Source organism: Marmota monax, unplaced genomic scaffold (assembly GCF_021218885.2).
Source record: "Marmota monax isolate L192 unplaced genomic scaffold, Marmota_monax_Labrador192_F-V1.1 WCK01_AAM20220418_F8-fsc00021, whole genome shotgun sequence".
NCBI lineage: Eukaryota > Metazoa > Chordata > Mammalia > Rodentia > Sciuridae > Marmota > Marmota monax.
The window spans coordinates 18,409,735-18,424,424 of NW_026695228.1; the positions used below are offsets into that span (position 1 = coordinate 18,409,735).

General features: G+C 56.3%; 1 protein-coding gene across 5 annotated transcripts in view; it reads left to right on the top strand.

Moving 5' to 3' along the window:
* Nbeal2 (neurobeachin like 2) overlaps positions 1–14,690 on the top strand; it is a 30,600-nt gene that overhangs the window by 8,888 nt on the left and 7,022 nt on the right. For 3 of the 5 annotated variants that reach the window (XR_006850277.2, XM_046437648.2, XM_046437650.2), the window contains exons 7-35: positions 2,128–2,213; positions 2,311–2,593; positions 2,741–2,847; positions 3,316–3,396; positions 4,840–4,923; positions 5,329–5,427; positions 5,866–6,467; positions 6,547–6,679; positions 6,766–6,885; positions 7,114–7,435; positions 7,627–7,709; positions 7,818–7,910; positions 8,108–8,282; positions 8,406–8,539; positions 8,885–9,044; positions 9,368–9,470; positions 9,589–9,742; positions 9,838–9,996; positions 10,162–10,321; positions 10,485–10,570; positions 10,740–11,255; positions 11,820–11,998; positions 12,091–12,250; positions 12,635–12,772; positions 12,869–13,219; positions 13,306–13,455; positions 13,585–13,742; positions 13,878–14,002; positions 14,082–14,217. Coding sequence is in view for 4 of the 5 variants with exons in the window: in XM_046437648.2 (XP_046293604.1) it covers positions 2,128–2,213; positions 2,311–2,593; positions 2,741–2,847; positions 3,316–3,396; positions 4,840–4,923; positions 5,329–5,427; positions 5,866–6,467; positions 6,547–6,679; positions 6,766–6,885; positions 7,114–7,435; positions 7,627–7,709; positions 7,818–7,910; positions 8,108–8,282; positions 8,406–8,539; positions 8,885–9,044; positions 9,368–9,470; positions 9,589–9,742; positions 9,838–9,996; positions 10,162–10,321; positions 10,485–10,570; positions 10,740–11,255; positions 11,820–11,998; positions 12,091–12,250; positions 12,635–12,772; positions 12,869–13,219; positions 13,306–13,455; positions 13,585–13,742; positions 13,878–14,002; positions 14,082–14,217 (5,137 nt within the window). In the remaining variant the exon portion in view is untranslated. The remainder of the gene's footprint in view (positions 1–2,127; positions 2,214–2,310; positions 2,594–2,740; positions 2,848–3,315; positions 3,397–4,839; positions 4,924–5,328; positions 5,428–5,865; positions 6,468–6,546; positions 6,680–6,765; positions 6,886–7,113; positions 7,436–7,626; positions 7,710–7,817; positions 7,911–8,107; positions 8,283–8,405; positions 8,540–8,884; positions 9,045–9,367; positions 9,471–9,588; positions 9,743–9,837; positions 9,997–10,161; positions 10,322–10,484; positions 10,571–10,739; positions 11,256–11,819; positions 11,999–12,090; positions 12,251–12,634; positions 12,773–12,868; positions 13,220–13,305; positions 13,456–13,584; positions 13,743–13,877; positions 14,003–14,081; positions 14,218–14,690) is intronic. The other 2 variants (XM_046437651.2, XM_046437652.2) reach the window with 1 other exon arrangement.

Genomic DNA, 14,690 nt, shown 5'->3' on the forward strand with positions numbered 1-14,690 from the left:
TCTCTTCTGGACCCTTCTGTGTCCTTTCAGCCACTTATACCCTGACTCTGGATCACCAGAACATTCCCTAGCCCGGTCCCTTTGTCCCTGTAGCCTTTTCCCATTCTCTACCCCTGCTCAAGATGGGGCCACACTAGCCGTTTCCACCTTTTAGAGGAGCTGGTGCCCAGGATACCTCCAGCCACCCATTCTCCCTGGTAACCTCCTCTCCTGGGTCCCCTCTCATTTCTTTGCATTGGAGGGAGACTGGCAGGGACTTGAGATGGGCTCAGAATGTAAAGTGACCTGGACAGAGCAGGCAGGGCTATGAGAAGGTGGTGACCTTTTCCGGTTTTAAGTATTTTCTTTGTGCTGCCTGTGGAGCTGTGGACCAGGATCTGGAGTGGGGTGCTGCAGGTCCAGGAGGGAAGGTGTCCTGACAGAGTTCCCTGCAGCCGTTTTCCCACACACTCTGCTTTTTTTTTTTTTTTTTTTTTGGTACCGGGGATTGAACCCAGGAATGCTCTACCACTGAGCAGCCTTTTTATTTTGAGACACTTCACTAAGTTGTTGAGGCTGGCCTTAACTTGCCATTCTCCTGCCTTAGCCTCACTGGTTGCTGGGATTACAGGTGTGCACCACTGTGCCTGGTCCACATACTCTTCTTGAAACAAACTAGCTTTGGCTCCCCACCACCTTAGACCCATCTGTGGTAGTTGATGCCCTTGAGATTTGATCCTGTTCCTCCCCAAAGCCCATTTTTTTTTTTTTTTTTGGTACCAGGGATTGAACCTAGGGGCACTCAACCACTGAGACACATTCCCAGCCCTATTGTAATTTTTTATTTAGAAACAGGGTCTCACTGAATTGCTTAGGGACTTGTTAAATTGCAGAGGCTGGCTTTGAACTCGCCATCCTCCTGTCTCAATGAGTCACTGGAATTACAGGTGTGCACCATCGGCCCAGCTCCCCACAGCCTTTCTTTCCATCCCTTCTCCCTCTCTGCTCTCCAGCCCTACTCCTGTCACCTCATCCCTAGACTGTACCCAGTTACGCCACCTCAGGATCTTTGCCCACCCTGTGGTCTCTTCCTTCACTGGCCAACTGCATTCTCAGGCCTTGCCTCAAAAGCTCTGTCCCCAGTGGGGCATAGTGGTGAATGCCTATAATCCCAGCAATCTGGGAGGCTGAGGTAGAAGGATGGCAAGGTGAGGCCAGCCTCAGCAATTTAGTGAGGCACTAAGCAACTTAGCAAAATCCTGTCTCAAAATAAAAAATAAAAATGGCTGTGGATGTAGCTCAGTGTATAGTACCCCTGGGTTCAATGCCCAGTACTCCCCCAAAAGAAGCTCTGACCCCAGGGAGACTTCCACCATATCCCACCTGAATCATGCCCAGCCCCCACACTACCATGTGACCCAGGGCTGATCCCTTCTGCTATCTGATTTTGGTGCACGGCCTGGCATCCTGTCCAGTTTTGGTGGAGCTGGGCCAGGTAGGCCTCCCATATACAAGACTGTGAAAGCCCCTAGAAGTCCCCAGTGGGGATAAGGTGGGGGGAGGGGGAGTCATCCATATAGTAGATACTTTAGGGTCCCTAAAACAGGGCCTGGGAAGTTCTGCCTGTCACAGGGACGGAAGGAGCAGGAGATTTGCACCTGAGAAATTGAACCCTAGGTCACACAGGGAAGCAGAGGGGTTATATGATCACCCTGGGGACCCTATTTGGGGTTTAATGATCTGGAGAGTTGACTAGCCACTCCAGCAGGACTGTATGCCTTCCAAGAAATGCTATGTCTCTCCCAGCCCCCCTGGCATGGAGCCATGACTTTTTTGAGCCCCTAGAACAAAGTGAAATCTCCTATTTTTTTTTAATATTTATTTTTTAGTTGTAGTCGGACACAATGCCTTTATTTCACTTATTTATTTATATGTGGTGCTGAGGATCGAACCCAGGGTCCCTCACATGCCAGGCGAGCGCTGTACCATTGAGCCACAACCCCAGCCCCGAAATCTCCTTCTAAATGGGGCTCTTGCTTGCTCCAGCTCCTACCCCATCACCCCTTGCCAGGACACCCATCTCTTGTGCAGTCCCCTGGCCCACAGCCCTGCAACTATGGTGACATTGTCCTGTCCTGCCCACCTCAGAGAGCCTGCAGGATGCAGACCACTTGCCTCCTAAGCTGCTTTTGCGGCTCATCCACCTCTTTGGCGCTGTCCTTGCAGGAGGAAAGGTAGGCCGGGAGATGAGCTTATGGGCCGGGGGTGGCTGTCTTGGCCTCACTGCTCTGTGGGCCCCTGCTCACTGCCCATCTCTGCCTTCACCTGCAGGAGAACGGGCAGATGGCTGTGAGTGCCGGCTCAGTGCAGGGCCTGCTGAGTGTTGTTCATGGCTGCAGCAATGGGCCAGCCCGGGACCCCCGCCTAGTGCGACTGGCGCTGGAGGCACTGGTGGGTGCTGTACATGTCCTGCATGCCAGCCGCACACCGCCCCGAGGGCCAGAGCTCCGTGCCCTGCTGGAGGGCTACTTTCGTGTCCTTAATGCTGGCTGGCCTGCTAGTTCAAACTCAGGCTCCGAAGAGGCCCTTGTAACCCTGCGGGTCAACATGCTCGGTGCGTATGGGCTCCCAAGCTCGTGGAGAGGGCGGCAAGAGGGGAAGGCCCACGTGATGATGGAAAGGCTGGACTGGGTAGCATGGGGGAGAAAGTTTAAATTTGCTTGGAGGAGTTGGGTAGGGCCTGACCTTGACCTTTGAACAGATGCCATCCCCATGATGCTGGCCTGTGAGGATCGGCCAGTGCTGCAGGCTACCTTCCTCAGCAACAATTGCTTTGAGCACCTCATTCGCCTGATCCAGAACAGCAAGGTAGGGGGCGCCCAGACTGGGGGTGGAGGGGCTGGAACCCAGAGGCAGGGGAATTGTGGAGGTGCCAGGTTGCTGCTAAGGCCTGTACTCAGTGGGAGGGACTGGGCATGGACAAGCCTGTCCTTCTGGGCCGTACAGGGCTGGGTCTGAAGTTCAGGATGGCTCTGTATCACACAGAAGGGGAGTGTAATGGGAAAGAGGGGAATGTTACATGGGCTAGAGTGGGATCAGTTGCCTTTGGATATAGTGTCTGTCCTATTCATCTTCCCTTGCCTCTGCTCATTAGAGCAGGGCATGGTGGCTCAGTCCCACTCTTCCCTAGTGCCTAGGGGGACACTTTGCTTGGGATTCAGGGTGTCATTTCCCTCTGGGGCATAGCCCTGGCAGCTGCCCCAGTCCTGCTCTAACCCTACCTCTCCCATCTTCCTCCTCTTTTCTCCTTTGCCTCTTCCACCCTCCTCCGCACAGCTGTACCTGCAGGCCCGGGCGCCCCCTGAGGGGGACAGTGACCTGGCTACCTGGTTACTGACCGAGCCCGATGTCCAGAAGGTACCACCCTGGGACTGACTAGCTGAGGGACCACTGCCCTGGGCTCCCTCTTGAGCCTTTCCTGTGCTACAGCAGGGTGGCAAATAGACGTATATGAGGCCTAGCAGAGGGGGTGGATCCCCTATGTTGTCTCACCCTCTTCCAAGCCCCCTGCTGGAGGTTAGAGCAGGATATGGCATATTACCCACTTGGTATTAGAATTGGGAGCTGGGGTGTGGCTATGCCAAGCTGGAAGGAACCTTCGAAACTCTCAACCACCCACCCTGATTTCTCAGAAGGGGAAACAGAAGCCCCAGTGCTTAGGGATTTGACTGTAGTCTTCACAGAAGAGGAGGTCCCCCATAGAAGCCACTTCTTTCTGTGGATCCTTATACCCACCCTAAACAGGGCACTGGGTGTTCTCTAGCTTCTTATGATATGTTCCAACCCTCATTTTGCATGAGGGCTACAAGAAGCTGGGATTACAGAGCTGCACCACCATGCCCACCATCATTTATTTATCTCTCTATTTATTTATTTATTGTGGTGCTGGAGGTTGAATTCAAGGCCTTGCACATGCTGGGTAAGCATTCTGCCACAGAACTATATCTCCAGTCCACCTCTCGTGTATTCATATAGATATAGAAACAGGCCTGGAAAGGGAAAGAATGTTGTCTGAGATCACTCCTAGCAGATTATTTTGTTTGATTGTGTTGGTGGTACTAGGGATTGAACTCAGGGCTTTGCATATCCTAAGCAAGTGCACTACCACTGAGCTCCATTCCCTGAGATCACACTTGGGAAATTGGGCAGATCTGGGACCAAAGGACCCTCCAGGGCCAGAATATGGTTTAGCATTTGCTGACAAACTCTCTAAGCCCTCTCAACTCCTCACCCCAGAAGTGGGGCAAGGGGAGTGAGTAGTATGCCTCTTTGGCTCTCAGATTCAGCCAGTTTGAGCCAGTATCCCCACCTGGGTCTAGGAGACAGGGGACCGGGTAGGATTTAAAGGTCTCGAAGGTTCTCCTGGTTCTGACATTCTGTGATTGATTGTTCCTTTATTCCCAACCCCCTTCAATCATCATGGGTAATGGGGCACTTGCTGGCCTGCTTGCATATGCATGTCTAGGTTGGGTGGGGATGTGTGGAGGCTGGGGCCCCTAAGACTACCAGGGAACAGGAAGGGGAGTGCAGAGAAAATGTTCCAGTTAGGCCCTTCCCAACATTGTTTTCTTCCTAGCTTCTGTCAGAGCAGGTCTTGCTGAGCTGCTCAAAGAGGGCCCAGGTTCAAGGTAGGGTCACAACAGCAGGGTTAAATAGAGGGCCTGGTTCCCAGCCAGGGTCACTGATCCAACACATGCTATGTATCTGGGGGTGCCTAGCCCTGCACCCTTTTACTGCAGGGTGCTGCCAGCTGTGACACCCTGACTACTGCCTCTGCTGACTGCCCCTCCCCATCCCAAGGTACTGGATCAGGATACAGATGCCATCGCAGTCCATGTAGTCAGAGTGTTGACCTGTATCATGAGTGGCTCCCCCTCAGCCAAGGTAAGGATGCTTCAGCCCAGCTGCAGTCAAGGTACCAGATACAGTTAAGTGACTACATGTCCCCAGAACAGATCTGCTCCCTGGAGCAAAGTAAATGAGCTGAGAAGATTCTGCCTGGCCTTTGGGCGAGCTTAGCTCACTAGGCAGGTATGGTCATCAGTCTGCCCTGGGAGTTGGACATTCTGGGTCAGGGCTGGATGGGGAAAAGGATTCTTGTGGGCTGACCACCATCTGCAGGCTTCTGAGATGGTTCTATGCTTCCCAATCCCTCTTCTGCCCCTTGTCCCAGACAACATAGTGACCAGGCAGAGCCAGGCAAGGGAGCCCTGACAGTGCCCCTAGAAGGGTGTGTTCATTCTGGGGCCTGTGTGTATGCTCACTTCCTTCCTATATTGGGCTCCGCAGGAGGTGTTCAAGGAACGCATTGGCTACCTGCACCTGCAGGAGGTCCTGCAGAGCCACGGGCCCCCCACCCATCGGTTGTTGCAAGAGCTGCTTAACATGGTAAGGGCAGGGCTTGGATCCAGAGTCCCAAAGGCAGCCAGGACTGAGTCACAAATGGGGAGGTCTCCACCCTGGAGGACTGTTGACTATAGTTGGTACACTGTATGACTTGTGGCCCAGCTATGCTCATCAGTGTCCCTGGGGTAAGGATTCTGGACTGTGGGGCCCTGGAAGTTGCTGCATGTTGGCCGGCCCCAGGATGGTCCTAGGAATGTGCAGGTTGGGGCTCCGCCTACCCAGGGTACAAACTGAGGCTTGGAGGTTGACAGTGCTGAAGGATTGCTATTAGTGGTCTTTGTCATCTGTGTACCCATGACTATGAGCAGGATGGTGTAGCACATGTGGCTTATTCATGCTGTAGGCAATTGAGACAGGAAGTCCCACACTTGGCAGGGTGCCACAGTTGACCAGCGACTGTCACATTCTCTCTACCCACAGGCTGTGGAGGGTGACCACACCATATGCCCGCCTCTACCAATCCGCAATGAGCAGCCGTTGCTGGTGCTGATGCAATGGCTGCCATCACTGCCCACAGCTGAACTGCGGCTCTTTCTAGCTCAACGCCTCTGGTGGCTCTGTAACAGCTGTGCTGCCAGCCGTGCCACCTGTGTGCAGGCAGGCCTGGTGGGCTACCTGCTAGAGACACTCAACACAGGAATAGCCCTGGAGGCCCGGTGCCAGGAGCAGCTGTTGGCGCTGCTACAAGCACTGGGCCGTGTGTCAATAAGGCCCTTGGAGCTACGTCGCCTGCTACGTCCCCCATCAGAGCTGGACTCAGGGCCAGGTGGAGCTGAGGCTGGGAAGGCTCGACATGCAGGTGCCATCATTCGAGCCCTCTCAGGCATGGCCCGGCACCAGGGTCCTGCACGTGCACTGTGCTACTTTGACCTCACACCCAGCATGGCAGGCATCATGGTGCCCTCTGTACAGCGATGGCCAGGACCTGCCTTTACCTTCCATGCCTGGCTCTGTCTACACCCCTCGGATGCAGTGCCTGCCCCAGCTCCCACTCGGCCACTCCAGCGAAAGCAGCTGTACAGGTGGGTGACTACCACGGGCCAGGACCCATTGCCAAGGTGAGCTGGAAGACATGGGTGTAACCAACTTGCCTGCCCCCAGCTTTTTCACCAGCAGCGGCTCAGGATTTGAGGCCTTCTTCACGGCAGCTGGGACCCTGGTGGTGGCTGTGTGCACACGGAAGGAGTACTTGACCATGAGCTTGCCCGAAGTGTCCTTCGCCGACTCTACCTGGGTGAGTCCCCACCCTTTTCACATGGCCCAATGGGGAGGGGGATACCAAGTCCCAAATGTGGCTTGACATTTTGGCTTCTGTTCCAGCATTGTATCACCATCATCCATGTGCCTGGGCGCCGACCCTTCAGCCAGAACCTGGTCCATGTCTACAAAGATGGCCATCTGGTCAAAACAGCACCCCTTCGCTGCCCCTCCCTCAGTGAGGTGTGCCAGGCAGGGTTTGGGGAAGCCTTGGGCCCGTGAGGGAACCCAGAGTGCTGTGGATGGGGTGGAGCCTAGAGCCTTGTGTGTCCTCCACTCTGCCTCCTTCTCGGCCTCAGACTTCAGCTTCTGGGATCTGTGTAGTCTTGGGGGTCACTGTGAGAATCTGGATGTAGTTGGAGCCTCAGGCTTTGCTGTGACCTGACCAGTCCCCCAACCCTGGCCCCGCAGCCTTTCTCCTCCTGTTGTATCGGCTCTGCTGGGCACCGCACAACGACCACCACCACGGGGCTTCCCACGCCACCAGTCCATGCTGCCCTGGCTCATGCTCACCCCTCCCTCACCCGCTCCCAGTCCGTCCCAGCCTCCGTAGCGCTGGGCTGGGGGTCCGGGCTGGTGGCCCCCCTGCAGGAGGGCAGCATCAGCTCCACCCTTGCAGGCACCCAGGACACTCGATGGGGCAGCCCCACATCCCTGGAGGGTGAGCTGGGGGCTGTGGCCATCTTCCATGAAGCGCTGCAGGCAGCCACCCTGAGAGTCCTGTGTGCTCTAGGTAGGTAGCTCTTTCTGCCTGGTCCCAGCCCCTGTCCTGTTGTCCCGAGTCCAAGTCCAGGGATCAGTGGGGCTAGGGCACAGAAGGTTTCTTTGGGGGTCTGTCTTCTGGTTGGGCAGGGAAGAGGCAGGCTCTGGATGTAGTTTGGCCAGAGGCCCAGTGAGGTCTGAAGACTTTCCCTTGCTCCTCAGGGCCCAATGAGCCGGCCCCCTTCAAGCCTGAGGGTGATCTACACGAGCTGGGCGCCAAGTTGCTCCTCCATTACTCACCTCAGGTATTTGGGGTGGTTGGCTCAACAGTGTTACCTTCCCTTGGTTCCTTCCCTCTGTCTGTCACCCCTTCCTCTATCTGACCCTTGCCACCTGCTCATCTGCTCTTCCAGGCCTGTAAGAATAACATCTGTCTGGACCTGTCCCCTAGCCATGCGCTGGATGGCCGCTTGACAGGCCACAGGGTGCAGACATGGGATGTGAAGGTGCGTGTGCATGTGTGGGCAGTGTGTGCAACAAGCAGGAGTGGGGCCCAGCGTTAAAAGATGTTCTGGGGAGAAGCTCTGGGCCTTGGCAGGATTTGGGGAAACTGACTCAAGCGAGCTGGTTGGGATCCAGGCTCCCAGGCTGGATGGTGGGGTGGAGCAGGGCAGGACTCTCTCACTGCTGTCCCCTCTCCCAGGATGTGGTGAACTGTATTGGGGGCATGGGTGCCTTGCTACCCCTGCTGGAGCAAGTGGCTCTGCAGCCCCAAGAGGCTGAGGCAGGTCCGGCCGAAACATATGACCTACTGGGGCCTGAACTGACCTCTGGTCACAACACTCAAGGCCTGCTTCTCCCTCTGGGCAAGTCTTCAGGTAAGCATCCTTGGGGCCTGGCTTGCAGGAGAGAATCTGGCACAATAAAGACTTGGAGCTTGAGGTCTCATGGTCACTGGTAGGTCCTTGACCCACATCTGTTTCCTCCTTGGTGGCCGGCAGAGGAGCGGATGGAGAAGAACCCAGTGGCAGCCTTTCTGCTGATGCTGAGGAACTTCTTGCAGGCCCACACTGTGAACCAGGAGAGCCTGGTGCAGTGCCAGGGGCCTGCCATCATCGGGGCCCTCCTGCGCAAGGTGAGGCCTGGTGGGGCAGGTGGGGTGTGTCTGCCTGTCTGAACAAAGGAGCTGGGTGGGGGACCAAAAGGCAGAACTTCCTGAAAGAGTGGCATTTGAGTGGAGCCCAAACGGCTGGGTGGGGTTAGGCTGAGAGGATATGGGGAAAGGGCAGCCCAGGCTGGGGCTGGACAGTGCACAGCAGGCTGGGAGCTGCACTACAGCCAGGGGACACTGGAGAGTTTTGAGCAGGGATGGTCGTGTTGATGTCCATCACGCTTGTGCTGGGAAGGGTGGAACCTCAGTGGCTGGGACAGCAGGCAGGCAAAGCTTGACATCTTAGGCCAATTCCTTCTCCCACCCCAGGTCCCCAGCTGGGCCATGGACATGAATGTGCTCATGTCTGCCCAGCTACTGATGGAGCAGGTGGCATCTGAGAACAGTGGGCCTCTCCTGTACCTGCTCTATCAGCATTTGCTCTTCAACTTTCACCCCTGGACTCTCAGTGACTTTGCTGTGCGCCTTGGTAGGTATGGGAACCTGGGTGAGTGGTCAGTGACAGGGCAGGTGGGAGATAAGAAGTTATATAACCCTTACATGTATGAAAACATCACAGTGGATTCCACCATCATGGTCATCCACCAGAATGGGGTCTGAACTAGAATAAGATATATTCCACGCTTATATAATTATATCAAAATGGATTCTACTGTCACGTATAACTAAAAAGAACCAATAAAACAAAGAAGTTATAACCATGTCTGGGTGATCTGAGGGGACATAAGTTCTGGCAGGGGCATGGCTCTGTCCTGGAGAATCTCAAAGGACCCACTGTTGACGCCCACTCAGGCCACATTCAGTACATGTCCAGCATCATCCGTGAGCACAGACAGAAATTGCGGAAGAAGTATGGGGTCCAGTTCATCCTCGACGCTCTGCGCACCCACTACAGGTGAGGCTGTTGGGACCAGGTAGACAGTAGGGGTCCCACATTGCAGCCTCTAGCTCTGAGGACAGGACAGTGTGCTACCTCAGCTCACCTACTCACTCTGACATTCCGGACTTGCCAGCCCGCAGCGGGAGCGCCCCCTTGCGGCTGATGACCTGCGCACAGTGCAAACCTCCCTCCTGGGCCTGGCGCGGGAGTTCCTGGTACGCAGCTTCTCTGCTGAGGATGTGCATGTCCTACTGAATTTTTTGGCAGCTGTGGGTGATGATGGCCAGGTAGGCTGAAGGTTGGTGAGGCTGAGGCTTTGGGTAAGGGTGGTGTGTGGACCATGTGAGAGGCCCAGACCAGAGTGAGACTTTGTACCCCCAAGGTGATAGGCGCACTGGATCTGCTGCTGGCCCTGCTTCAGGGCTCCCCAGCACAGGAGTCTTTGGCTGTCTTCCTATTGGAGCCAGGGAACCTTGAGGTGCTGCTGGCACTGCTGGTGCGACCAAGGTCACTGCCCCTGCTGCCTGACCGAGTGTGCAAGGTATACCCAACCCACCCCGAATCCTGGCTGGGGTCCTGGGAAACCTGTGCCATTGGGTAAAGCTGCCTTCACAGGCTTCTCCTGGAGCCACGCACCTGCACAGTGACTTCCTCTACTATGGTAAGTCCTTTCCTATGATAACAGCCCCCAACGGTCCCCACACAGATCCTGCGCAGACTGCAGCAGAATGAGCGGTTACCTGAGAAGAGCCGCCAGCGACTGCGATTGCAGGAGAGTGGTCTGCAGGGCCTCATTGCCTGCCTGCCAGAGGGAACCATCTGCCCCCAGCTCTGCCAAGGCCTCTATAAGCTATTACTGGGGGCAGGTATGATCTGATTGGGGCTGAGAGGCGGGGCAGGTGGAGGGGGTGATGTGTACCGGGAAAACAGGGCTTGGTGGGAAGAGGGAGGGTCAGTATAGGGACCAGGACTGAGGGCAACCCCTCTTGCTGGAGTCAGTCCCTCAGGCCCCTCTGACCATCCCTCCAGATAGCCTGAACCTCTCAGATCTATTAGCTGTGGTACAGCTGTCCCTCCAAGCTGACCTCAGTGTCCGTCTGGATATCTGTCGCCAGGTGAGTAAGAGGTAAAAACTTGTGGGCAGAGGGGTGGCTTTCACCCTCTGGATCTCATTTTACCTATCTATCATACCGGGTTTCTGGAGGCCTCACTACAAAGGCCTGGGAACAGGGGCCTAGGGGCAGATGGTCAAATGACCTAACTTTCTGTGTCCTGGCCCTGCAGCTCTTCCACCTCATCTATGGACAGCCAGATGTAGTGCGACTGCTGGCCCGACAAGCCGGGTGGCAGGATGTCCTGACCCGGCTGTATGTCCTGGAAGCTGCCACAGCTGGTGGCCCCTCTCCCTTTCCCCCAGAGCTTCCTACCTCCCCGGAGCCAGCCCTGCCACTGCCACCCACTGAGTCACCTGCTGAGCCTGGGGATGTCTTCCTGCCATCGGAGGTCCCTTGCCCTGACTCTGATGCCTTTTATCATGCTCTTTCCCCATTCTCCACGCCCTTTGACCTGGGCCTGGAACGGGCCAGTGTGGGATCGAGCAACACTGCTGGTGGTGGCAGCAGCAGTGGGACAGTTACTCCAGCCAGCCAACCTGGCACACCTTCCCCACTGGATGGGCCACGGCCCTTCCCCACTGTCCCTGGCCGCCATAGCTCCAGTCTCTCCAATGTGCTGGAGGATGGCAGCCTCCCAGAGCCCACTGTCAGTGGGGACGACACCTCTAACACCAGCAACCCTCAGGTGAGGTGGGCCCACCTCTGCTGCCTTATGGGACCCCAGGAAGGGAACCTCTGGAATAGGGATATAGTGCAGCTTCTCCACAGGCACTGCCTGTCTGATAGCAGGGCTGTAACTGCCTGGTATGATGCCCAAAGCTGCCCCTTGTAGCTCTCCTTTGCAGCTGTGTCCCAAGGTGTTCTGGATCAGGGCAAGCCAGAGTAGGGGACACCAGCCAGGTTTTGGAGGGACCCTCAGGAGAGCCAAGTGCAACACAGCTACAAGGGTGCTGACTTGTGCTTCTGGATTTGGGGCTGAGCCTCAGGTCATCTGATAGAGTTCTTCCGGAGAATTCTAAGACAGGTCCTGAAGTGTGTGAATATCTAGTGATACCTTGGCTTCCTGGCCAGAATTCAGGCAGTAGCTGGGGCCCCTACACCATTCTCCAGACCCTTGGTGCCAGGCTAGCTGCTAGCTGAGTGTTCTGCCTCCTGCCATTCCCACTAGTGGGTAGACAAGGGATGCTGAGGTGGTTGGGGGTCATCGTGAGCCCTCTCCTCTTGCCCACTTTACCCTCCTGTGCCATAGCAAGCCCCCGAAGAGGAGCTGTGTAATCTGCTCACCAACGTGCTGTTCTCAGTGACGTGGCAGGGCGTGGAGGGCAGCGACGAGGCTGCCTGGAGGGAGCGTGGTCAGGTCTTCTCAGTGCTCACTCAGCTGGGGGCCTCGGCCACGCTTGTGCGCCCACCAGATTGCATCAAGCGCAGGTGAGAGGGCAACTTGGGCTGGCAAGGGGTCTTCTGGGCCCTGGGCCAAGGGAGGCAATCAGGTAAACACCCAAATCCCTTGCCTACTCCAGCCTCCTGGAGATGATGCTGGAGTCAGCTCTGACTGACATTAAGGAAGCTCCCCCCGGGTTCCTGGTCAGCCTCACCCAGCAAGCGCTCTGGCTACTGCGCCTGCTGCAGGACTTCCTGTGTGCTGAGGGCCATGGTAATCAGGAGCTATGGAGTGAGAAGGTATGACCACTCAAAGGGGTGTCGACCTGCCGGCTTCTGGTTTGGGAGGTAGATACTACATGAGGGTATCCCTGGTGCATTGGTGTGGAAGTCTGAGCGTGGTCTTGCCTGGTGCACAAACTTTAACTTGCACTCTCCCCTTGGATTGCTGATCTTATATGGTGACATCTATCTGGCATATGTTGTGTGTGACCAGGTGTGGTGGTACATGCCTGTAATCCCAGTAACTTAGGATGCTAAGACAGGAGGATTGCAAGTTCGAGCCTTGGTAGCTTAGTAAAATAAAAAAAATATAAAGGGACAGGGATGTAGTTAAGTGGTACAACTCACCTGGGTTCAATCCCTAATACCAATCCCACCAAAACCCCCAAACACGTGTGATAGCTCTTTGAAGGTGTGTGTAACCTGCTCGATCGCCTGGGAGCCTGGCCACACCTGGCCAACAGTGCAGCTGATCTTCGTGAGATGGCCCAGATTGGCCTTCGTCTTGTGCTTGGCTACATCCTGTTGGAGGACCCACAGGTGAGCATGGGCATGGGCAATGTGGGAAGGGTGGGTGACAGTGTGGAGAGCCCTGAGGGTAGCAGGGTGCCACCCTCACCACTGTTGTGCCTACAGCTGCATGCCCAAGCCTATGTGAAGCTGCACACCCTACTGCAGACTGCAGTGCCAGCCCGGCGTGAGGAGGCCTGCTATGTGCTCTCCAAGCTGGAGGCTGCCCTTGGCCGGGCACTGAACACCTCTTCTTCCGAGACAGCCAATGAGCCCGCATCTGCAGCCACTGCAGCCTCTGAGCGCTGCTCGTGGCTGGTGCCTCTGGTGCGCACGCTGCTGGACCGTGCCTATGAGCCACTGGGGCTGCAGTGGGGGCTACCCTCCCTGCCCCCCACCAACGGCAGCCCCACCTTCTTCGAGGACTTCCAGGCTTTTTGTGCCACTCCTGAATGGCGCCACTTCATCGACAAGCAGGTGCCTGGAGGTGGGGGACTCGGGGGTAGGAATGGGATCCAGGGCATACATCGAACACAGGTTCCTTCTCTGTGCCAATCTTGCAGGTGCAGCCCATCATGTCACAGTTTGAAATGGACACCTATGCCAAGAGCCATGACCTTATGTCAGGCTTCTGGAATGCCTGCTATGACACTCTCATGAGCAATGGGCAGCGGCGCCAGCGGGAGCGCACCCATAGTCGAAGAGCCTTCCAGGTGTGCTGCCCAGGCTTGGGGTGGGAAGTTGCCCTACGCATGTGCCCAAGGGAGAACTGACAAGACAGGGTGGGGAAAATGGGGGCAGGTGAAAGAGCAGTGGTGGGACGGAGCCGTTCCCACCCACAGGATCTGGTGCTGGAGCCTGTACAGCGGAGGGCGCGCCTCGAGGGACTGCGCTATGTGGCAATGCTGAAGCAACAGGCAGCCCAGCACTCCACAGCCCTGCTGCACTGGGGGGCTTTGTGGCGCCAGCTCTCCAGCCCCTGTGGGGCCTGGGCACTAAGGTGGGCTAGGCTCAGGGTGGAGGGGCAGGGCTTGGTGGGGAGGGACCATCCTGGAGCCTTTGGTGTAGGGGCCTGGGAGGGATGGGGGTCTACCGCCTTCTGCTCACCCATGACCACCATGGGATACATCTGCAGGAATCCCCCACCCCCTCACTGGAAGCTGTCCAGTGCTGAGACGTATTCACGCATGCGTCTAAAGCTGGTGCCCAACCATCACTTCGACCCTCACCTGGAAGCCAGTGCCCTACGCGACAATCTGGGTGAGAGTGCGCTGCATTGGGTCCACCATCTGTTTCCCTTCCTGCCTTGCTCTGGCTGAGTATGCTTGGCCTCTTGTAGGTGAGGCCCCCCTGACACCCACCGAGGAGGCCTCACTGCCTCTGGCAGTAACCAAAGAGGCCAAAGTCGGCATCCCAACAGAAGAGCTACAGGAAGACCAGCTAGGAGAGGAGGAGTTGGCTGTGCTGGAGACCCTGTGAGTGGGTGGGCTGTGAGCTGGCCCAGAGTTCCTAGAGATGTGACTGGGTGGTGAGCAAGGCATCTGCTCCAGAGTGTACATGCCTGCTATAGGACAGACTCCTCGAGTCCATGTCCCCTTCTGCTCTCCAACGTTAGTTCCTTGAAGGATGGTCCAAAATCAGGATGGGAGCTTGGGAGAGTCATCTCCCAAGCTGATTTTTAATAGCAGGGCCACCCAGAGCAGGGCTGAGAAACATGAACGAGAGTGGGATGGGGCCCTGGGAGTGGTCAGGGGCTGTGGCAGGGGAAGCAGGGAATGGGGATTGATGTCCTGGCAAGATATTTAGAAGCCCCGGTGTGTGTAATGGCGGGGGGTGGGGTGGGGGGATAAGCATAACAGTGGTCCTCTCTCCTTCTGGGAGGCACAAATATATGTACCTCATGTCTCTGCCACTTGGAGAGTGTGGCCCTTGGGCTAGTTGGGAAGGA